The sequence below is a fragment of the Sapajus apella genome, unplaced genomic scaffold, assembly GCF_009761245.1.
Source record: "Sapajus apella isolate SASKATOON/1434 unplaced genomic scaffold, GSC_monkey_1.0 scaffold152, whole genome shotgun sequence".
NCBI lineage: Eukaryota > Metazoa > Chordata > Mammalia > Primates > Cebidae > Sapajus > Sapajus apella.
This window is the reverse complement of record NW_022437092.1, coordinates 880,831-889,604: the sequence shown is the minus strand read 5'-3', so window position 1 is coordinate 889,604 and position 8,774 is coordinate 880,831. Positions and strand designations below refer to the sequence as shown.

Here is an 8,774-nt window from a genome sequence, read left to right as displayed (position 1 = left end):
GTTGACCAGGATGGTCTCGATCTCTTGACCTTGTGATCCACCCGCCTCGGCCTCCCAAAGTGCTGGGATTACAGGCTTGAGCCACCGTGCCCGGCCTAATTTTATATTTTTAGTAGAGACAGGATTTCTCCGTGTTGGTCAGGCTGGTCTCAAACTCCCAACCTCAGGTGATCTGTCTGCCTCAGCCTCCCAAAGTGCTGGGATTACAGACATGAGCTACCACCTCTGGCCAAAAAAAAAGTAAAAATTTTTTTAAAGGTGGTTTTTCCAGGACTGGATTCAAATGTTAGCTTTGCTGGTGGCTCTGGGCAAGTGACTTCACCTTTCCGGTCCTTGGTTTTTTGCATCTGTAAAATTGGCACAATGATGGTCTAAAGGTTGGGCATGGTGGCTCATGCCTGTAATCCCAGCACTTTGGGAGGCCAAGGCAGGCAGATCACTGAAGTCAGGAGTTTGAGACCAGCCTGGCCAACATGGCGAAACCCCATCTCTACTAAAAATACAAAAATTAGCTGGGCATAGTGGTAGGCACCTGTAATCCTGGCTACTCAGGAGGCTGAGGCAGGAGAATCGCTTGGACCCAGGAGACGGAGGTTGCAATGAGCCAAGATCACACCACTGTACTCCAGCCTGAGCAAAGGAGGGAAACCCTGTCTCAAAAAATAAATGGTGTGATCCTGTTGAGTGGTCTGATCAGGATTCAAGAAGGCTAGAGGCCAGGTGCAGCGGCTCATGCCTATAATTCTAGCACTTCAGGAGGCCAAGGTAGGAGGCTCACTGGAGGTTAGGAACCTGGGCAACGCAGTGAGGATCTCATCTCTACAAAAAAAACTCCTAAATATTACCTAGGTGTGGTGGTGCATGCCTATGGTCCCAGCTACTCTGGAGGCTGAGGCAGGAGCATGACTTGAGCCTAGGAGTTCAAGGTTATCGTGAGCTTTGATAGTGCCACTGCACTCCAGCCTGGGCCACAGAGGGCTCTTGTCCTTGTTCCTAAAGGGTCCTGTCATCAGGTCAGCCTGGGAAATGCTGTCTCCTTTTCCATATCAGAGTCTTACACTAGCAGGAAGGTCCTGGCGTGATTTTTTTTTTTTTTTTTTTTGAGACAGAGTTTTGCTCTTGTTGCCCAGGCTGTAGCACAATGGCGTGATCTTTGTATTTTTAGTAGAGACAGGTTTCTCCATGTTGGTCAGGCTGGTCGCGAACTCCTGACCTCAGGTCATCCATCCACCTCAGCCTCCCAAAGTGCTGGGATTATAGGTGTGAGCCACCACGCCAGCACAGACCCCAGCAGTTCTACAGCACCCAGTATCCCTACTTCCTGCCCACAGAGCCCTTGGGGGCAGGAACGTGGGTCCTCAGCCCACAGTACATGCCACAGGGCACACCGATGATGCTGATCAGAACAGGTTGGCTCTGTGCTTTCCTCAGTGGCCCCAGCAGTGCCACAGAGAGACAGGGACTGTTGTGATTTTGCAGAGGAAACTGAGGCACGGGGGGTGGTACTTATTTGTTGAGAGTCCCACAGCCAGGAATTTTAGGGGTAGGCCTGGAGCCCAGGGAGCTGACCTTGACCCTGTACTTGTGAGTACCACACAGGGCTCCTGGTGGGGTGGGTGAACAGTGAGGGGAGGCTGACACCCACCCCCTGCCCCCAGGCCCTGAGAATCGTCCTGCACAGCCTGGATCTCCATGCCAACTGCTACCAGCGCTTCGTGGTGCCGCTGCTCAGCATCAGTGCTGACTTCTATGTGCGTGTTTTTGTCCGTGTCTTCGCCAGCCCAGCCAAGGTCAAGGCCTCAGCCAGGTCAGTGGGGGTAGGGAGGGGTGGTGGATTGAGAGAGGAGACAGGCCAGGCGTGTTGGCTCACTCCTGTAATCCCAGCACTTTGGGAAGCCGAGGTGGGCGGATCATGAGATCAAGAGATCAAGACCATCCTGGCCAACATGGTGAAACCCCGTCTCTACCAAAAATTATCTGGGCATGGTGGTGTGTGCCTGTAGTCCCAGCTACTCGGGAGGCTGAGGCAGGAGAATCATTTGAACCTGGAAAGTGGAGGTTGCCAAGATTGTGCCACTGCACTCCAGCCTGGCAACAGACCTAGACTCTGTCTCAAAAACTAAAAAAAAAAAAAAAAAGAAAGAGGAGGTGGGACCTTGGCCTGGGGAATCTGGGGCTTCTAAAGGGGACAGAGCCAGTCTGAGGGAGGAGTTGGGTTGTGGTGGTCATACTGGGAACTCATAGCCACTGGTGCCCCCCGACAGCAAGCAGGCGCTGGTGTTCCAGTGTGTGGGCTGCGGGGCCTTCCACCTTCAGCGCCTCGCCAAAGCATCAGGAGTCCCCGGTGACCGGTGAGCAGGGCGTTGCTGGGGAGGAAGGAGGAAAAGGGGAGTCCCAGGGTTTTATCCCCTCCCCACCAGCCACCCCTCTCTGTTCAGGGTCAAGTTCTCTGCAGCCTGTGGTCCCCCCGTGACTCCCGAGTGTGAACACTGTGGGCAGCAACACCAGGTAGGGCTAGGCCAGGGGAGGCCAAGGAGCAAAAGGGTCTCAGAAGTCGTGGTCCCTGCTCACCTGTCCCTGGTGCTCCCCAGCTTGGTGGCCCCATTTGGGCAGAACCCATCCATGACCTGGATTTCGTGGGCCGGGTCCTGGAGGCTGTGAGCACTAACCCCGGCCGCTTCAACACCTCCGAGCGGATCCGAGGGGTTCTGAGCGTCATCACCGAGGTGAGGGCCGGGCTGTGACGAGGGAGGGGGCTCCGCCTCTGCCCGCCCATCTCCACTCATAGCCATCCTGTCCCCCTTCGCAGGAGCTCCCAGACGTGCCTCTGTACTACACCCTGGACCAGCTGAGCAGCACCATCCACTGCAGCACGCCCAGCCTCCTGAAGTTTCGGTATGGGCCCCTGGGGCCCGGGAGGAGCCTGTCCGTGACCACAGGGCGGCTTGGGGCAAGTCCAAGGATTCACAAGCATAGAATTTGTGGCAGGGTGGGGAGCACCCCATGGTGGCTCATGCCTGTAATCCCAGTACTTTGGGAGGCTGAGACAGAAAGATCCCTGGAGGCCAGGTGTTCAAGACCAACCTGGGCATCATAGTAAGGCCCTATCTCTTAAAAAATAAAATAAATAAATACACAGTCACATATACATATACATATATACACACACACTAGCCTGGCATGGTGGTACATGCCTATAGTCCTAGCTACTCAGGAGGCTGAGGTGGGAGGATCATTTGGGCCAGGAGTTTGATGCTAAAGTGAATTATGATCTTGCCACTCCGGCTTGCTGGGTGAGAGAATGAGAACCTGTCTCTTTAAAAAAAAAAAAAAAAAGGCCAAGGGTGGTGGCTCATGCCTGTAATCCTAGCACTTTGGAAGGCCGAGGTGGGTAGATCACAAGGTCAAGAGATTGAGACCATCCTGGCCAACATGGTGAAACCCCGTCTCTACTAAAAAAAATACAAAAATTAGCTGGGCATGGTGGCATGCACCTGTGGTCCCAGCTACTCGGGAGGCTAAGACAGAAGAATCTCTTGAACCTAGGAGGCAGAGGTTGCAGTAAGCCGAGATTGCGCCACTGCACTCCAGCCTGACAACAGAGCAAGACTCCGTCTCCAAAAAAAAAAAATTAGGCCAGGCTTAGTGGCTCATGCCTATAATCTCAGCACTTTGGGAGGCTGAGGTGGGCAGATCACTTGAGGTCAGGAGTTCAAGACCAGCCTGGCTAACATGCTGAAACTATCTCTACTAAAAATACAAAAATTAGCTGGGTGTCATAGCACTTGCCTGTAGTCCCAGCTACTTGGGAGGCTGAGGCACAAGAATCTCTTGAACCCAGGAGGAGGTGGCTGCGGTGAGTCAAGATTGTGCCACTGCATACCAGCCTGGGTGACAGAATGAGACTCCATTTAAAAAATAATAATAATTAGAAAAAGAGGTCACGGCCGGGCGCGGTGGCTCACGCCTGTAATCCCAGCACTTTGGGAGGCCGAGGCGGGTGGATCACGAGGTCAAGAGATCGAGACCATCCTGGTCAACATGGTGAAAACCCCGTCTCTACTAAAAATACAAAAAATTAGCTGGGCATGGTGGCGTGTGCCTGTAATCCCAGCTACTCAGGAGGCTGAGGCAGGAGAATTGCCTGAACCCAGGAGGCGGAGGTTGCGGTGAGCCGAGATCGCGCCATTGCACTCCAGCCTGGGCAACAAGAGCGAAACTCCGTCTTAAAAAAAAAAAAAAAAAGAGGTCAGGCGTCGTGGCTGACTCTTGTAATCCCAGCACTTTGGGAGGCTGTGGCGGGTGAATCACCTGAGGCCAGAAGTTCAAGAGCAGCCTGACCAACGTGAAACTCCATCTCTACTAAAAATACAAAAATATTACCCGGTTGTGGTGGCAGGTACCTGTAATCTCAGCTACTCGGGAGGCTAAGAAAGGAGAATTGCTTGAACCTGGGAGGTGGAGGCTGCAGTGAGCCAAGATTGCACCACTGCACTCCAGCCATCTCAAAAAGAAAAAAAAGAAAGAAAGAAAAGAAATGAACTCTGTAGTCACGAGCCCTTCCTAAAGGTAGCCTGACCTACTCTGGGCATCTCGGGCTTTGGGGTTCAGGGTTCCAGCTTCTCCCTCACGATCCCTGCCATTCCCCAGGTCGGCCCTCCTCCACGCTGACTTCCGGGTCTCGCTCTCCCACACCTGTAAGAACGCTGTGAAGACAGATGCCCCTGCTTCTACCCTCTGGGATATAATGCGCTGCTGGGTAAGGGCAGGGCTGACCGCATGCAGGTGGGAGGGCAGGTGGTGGTCACCTGGAGGTCCCTCAGGCCCAGTATTCCCTAACCTCTGGCCTGTGCCCCAAGGAGAAGGAACATCCAGTGAAACGGGAGCGACTGTCAGAGACCAGCCCAGCGTTCCGTATTCTCAGTGTGGAGCCCAGGTAGGGACAAGCGCGTGCAGGAGGGGATGGGGCTGCCCACAGGTGCAAGAAGCACACATGCTTGCAGACAGCAGAGATGCTGCCCCACACAGACTCATGCCCATTCGGCAAGTGAGATTCAAAATCTGCTGACTGAGGCTGGACGCAGTGGCTCACGCCTGTAATCACAGCACTTTGGGAGGCCGAGGTGGGCGGATCACCTGAGGTCAAGAGTTCAAGACCAGCCTGGCCAACATGGTGAAGCCCCATCTCTATTAAAAATACAAAAATTGGCCGGGCGTGGTGGCTCAAGCCTGTAATCCCAGCACGTTGGGAGGCCGAGGCGGGTGGATCACGAGGTCAAGAGATCGAGACCATCCTGGTCAACATGGTGAAACCCAGTCTCTACTAAAAATACAAAAAATTAGCTGGGCATGGTGGCATGTGCCTGTAATCCCAGCTACTCAGGAGGCTGAGGCAGAGAATTGCCTGAACCCAGGAGGCGGAGGTTGCGGTGAGCTGAGATCGCGCCATTGCACTCCAGCCTGGGTAACAAGAGCGAAACTCCGTCTCAAAAAAAAAAAAAAAAACAAAAAAAACAAAAATTAGCCAGGCGTGGTGGCGCGTGCCTGTAATCCCAGCTACTGAGGAGGCCGAAACAGGAGAATCCCTTGAACCCTGGAGATGGAGGTTGCAGGGAGTCGAGATCATGCCACTGCACTCCAGCCTGGGCAACAGAGCGAGACTCCCTCTCAGAAATAATAAAAAATAAATAAAAATAAAAATAACAAAATCTGCTGATTTGGTTGGGTGCAGTGGCTCACACCTGTAATACCAGCACTTTGGGAGGCTGAGGCGGGCAGATCACCTGAGTTCAGGAGTTCAAGACCAACCTGGCCAACATGGCGAAACCCTATCTCTACTAAAAATACACACACACACACACAAATTACCCAGGCAAGTTGGCACGTGCCTGTAGTTCCAGCTACTTCGTAGGCTGAGGCAGGTGAATCACTTGAACTGGGAGGTGGAGTTTGCAGTGTGGCAAGATCGCACCATTGCACTCCAACCTGGGCAACAGAGTGAGACCTTATATCTTTGTTATTATTATTTTAGAAGGAGGCTCATACCAGGCGAGGTGGTGCATGCCTGTAGTCCCAGATACTCGGGAGGCTGGGGTGGGAGGATTGCTTGAGCCCAGGAGTTCTGGGCTGTAGTGCGCTATGCCGATCGGGTGTCTGCACAAAGTTCAGCATCGATATGGTGACCTCCTGGGAGCGGGGGACCACCAGGTTGCCTAAGGAGGGGTGAACCGGCCCAGGTCAGAAACGGAGCAGGTCAAAACTCCCATGCTGATCAGTAGTGGAATCATGCCTGTGAATAGCCAAATGTAACATAGCAAGACCCTGTCTCTGAAAAAAATTATTTTAAAATATACAAAAAAAAAAAAAAGGGGGCCGGGCACGGTGGCTCACGCCTGTAATCCTAGCACTTTGGGAGGCCGAGGTGGGTGGATCACCTGAGGTCAGGAGTTCAAGACCAGCCTGGCCATTACGGTGAAACCCCATCTTAATAAATAAATAAATAAATAAAATACATATATATAAAAAATGGAGGCTCACTCTCTTGCCCAGGCTGGAGTGTAGGGGTGTAGTTTCCACTCACTGCAACCTCTCTCTCCTGGGTTCAAGCAAGTCTCGTCCCTCAGCCTCCAGAGTAGCTGGGACTACAGGCTCCCGCCACCATGCCAAGCGAATTTTTGTATTTTTATTGGAGATGGGGTTTCACCATGTTGGCCAGGCTGGTCTTGAACTCCTGACCTCAAGTGATCCGCCTGTCTCAACCTCCCAAAGTGCTGGGATTATAGGCATTAGCCACTGAACCCGGTCAAGACCCTATCTCTTTAAAAAGACCAAAATGTTTATTAGATGAATGAGAGTCCTAATGTGAGCAGACACCCCATGCTGTGTGGTGGAGGCAGACAGGCCCTGTGGGCATTCAGTACACACGCGTGTGGCAGCTGCCTCCAGCCCCGACCCCCTACCCCTGCTTCCCCAGGCTGCAGGCCAACTTCACCATCCGGGAAGATGCCAACCCCAGTTCCCGCCAGCGAAGGCTCAAGCGCTTCCAGGTCAACCCAGAGGCCAACTGGGGTCCCCGGCGTCGTGCCCGGCCAGGGTGAGTGGTGGTAGGGTGGGGGTGGATCTTAGCCAGGGAAAGGAAGGGCAAAGGACAGATGGGGTCCCATCTACTCACCGCTTGCACAGGGGCAAGGCAGCCGACGAAGCTATGGAGGAGAGACACATGGTGCTTCGGAACAAGCGGAAGGAGCCACCCGAAAATGCAGCCCAGCGGGCTGCCTGGCTCAAGACAGTTCCTTGCAAGAGGTTTAAGGAGGTGAGATCCCTCCTCCCCTTTCCCGCTGCAGGACACATGAGTCTCTTCTCTTTGGGCAACTGGGAGAGAACTGGGGGAACTGGGACCAGGCAGGTGCTTGGGAATGGCTTTTCCATTCCAGGAAAGGAACCCATCAGGGGTCACTGAGCTCCGGGGCAGGGTTCACACCCACCATCTTCCCACCAGGGTAACTGTCAACGCGGGGACCAGTGCTGCTACTCCCATAGCCCCCCGGCCCCGGGGGTCTCTGCTGATGCTGTCCCTGACTGTCCAGAGACTTCTAACCAGAGCCCCCTTGGCCTCGGGCTGCCGCTGAGCCAGGCATAGACTGAACCAATAAAGAGATGTCGCGTCACCTCCGGATTGCCTGTGGTTTGTGTATCGGTCCATACAGCTGCGTGACTGGGGGCCGTTCCTCTGGGGTCGTTCGCTCCTGCCTGACTGGAGCGTTGAGTCTGTATGGGAGGTAGGAGCTGACCATCTGCACAGTGGTCGGCCCAGCCCCTCTCCATCAAAGGTCGCTGAGCCACCCCAGAGCCGGCGCCTGCGGTTCCCAAGGTGGCCACGAGGGGGCAGCTGTGTGCTCGCTCCCGCGGGGTGTGCCCCCCTTCCCCCTCCCACCTTCAGTGCGCTCTTGGCCGCCTCGGGCACGCACGCAGGCCAGCGCTCCTGCCCGGGATCCCCCACTTACCCTCGCGCTGCTGCCTCCTCACCGCCTGGTTTCTTCGGCCTAGCTCTCCAGGGGCCGCAGTGGCGGAAGCTGGACCGGAACCAGGCGCCCTGTGCATCCGCTCCAGACCAGGTGCTTCCTGCCCTGAGGCCCCAGGGGGGCGTGCACACAGTGAGGGACCTCGCCTTCTGCTGCCCAGACACCCAGTGAGGGGGAGCTGCATCCCTCCCTGTCCCCCAGAGCGGGGTTTAGTAACGTTAACGAAGAGGCCTGGGGCAGGGATCCTGCCCAGGATCCTCTCTGGCTCTTGCTCCCTTCATCCCCATCTGTAATGAGGCTAATCTTAGGACCCTCCTTGTAGGGATATTGGAGTTAGTTTCAGTGTTTAAACTTTTTTTTTTTTTTTTTTTTTGGAGACAAGATTTAGGTGTATGGCCCAGGCGGGTGTGCAGTGGCATGATCTTGGCTCACTGCAATCATCACCTCCCAGGCTCAGGCCATCCTCCCACCTCAGCCTCCAGAGTAGCCGCGACTACAGGCATACACCACCACAACCAGCTACTTTTTGTATTTTTTGTAGAGACGGGGTTTCATCATGTTGCCCAGGCTGGTCTCAAACTCATGAGCCCGAATTGATCTGCCAACCTCAGCCTCTCAGAGTGCTGGGATGACAGGTATGAGCCATCACACCCAGCCTTTATTGCATAAAACTTTAGTTTTTGCTTTTTTTTTTTAAGACTCAGTCTTGCTCTTGTCTGCAATGCTGGAGTGCAATGGCACAATCTTGGCTCG

General features: G+C 54.2%; 1 protein-coding gene across 1 annotated transcript in view; it reads left to right on the top strand.

The window, feature by feature from the left end:
• TRMT1 (tRNA methyltransferase 1) overlaps nucleotides 1-7,670 on the top strand; it is a 14,692-nt gene extending 7,022 nt beyond the window's left edge. The window contains exons 5-14 of the mRNA XM_032265880.1: nucleotides 1,581-1,807; nucleotides 2,265-2,351; nucleotides 2,439-2,508; nucleotides 2,592-2,726; nucleotides 2,810-2,895; nucleotides 4,651-4,759; nucleotides 4,860-4,936; nucleotides 6,974-7,093; nucleotides 7,183-7,312; nucleotides 7,499-7,670. Of these exons, the coding sequence (XP_032121771.1) occupies nucleotides 1,581-1,807; nucleotides 2,265-2,351; nucleotides 2,439-2,508; nucleotides 2,592-2,726; nucleotides 2,810-2,895; nucleotides 4,651-4,759; nucleotides 4,860-4,936; nucleotides 6,974-7,093; nucleotides 7,183-7,312; nucleotides 7,499-7,639 (1,182 nt within the window). The 3' untranslated portion in view covers nucleotides 7,640-7,670. The remainder of the gene's footprint in view (nucleotides 1-1,580; nucleotides 1,808-2,264; nucleotides 2,352-2,438; nucleotides 2,509-2,591; nucleotides 2,727-2,809; nucleotides 2,896-4,650; nucleotides 4,760-4,859; nucleotides 4,937-6,973; nucleotides 7,094-7,182; nucleotides 7,313-7,498) is intronic.
• Nucleotides 7,671-8,774: the final 1,104 nt, after the last annotated feature.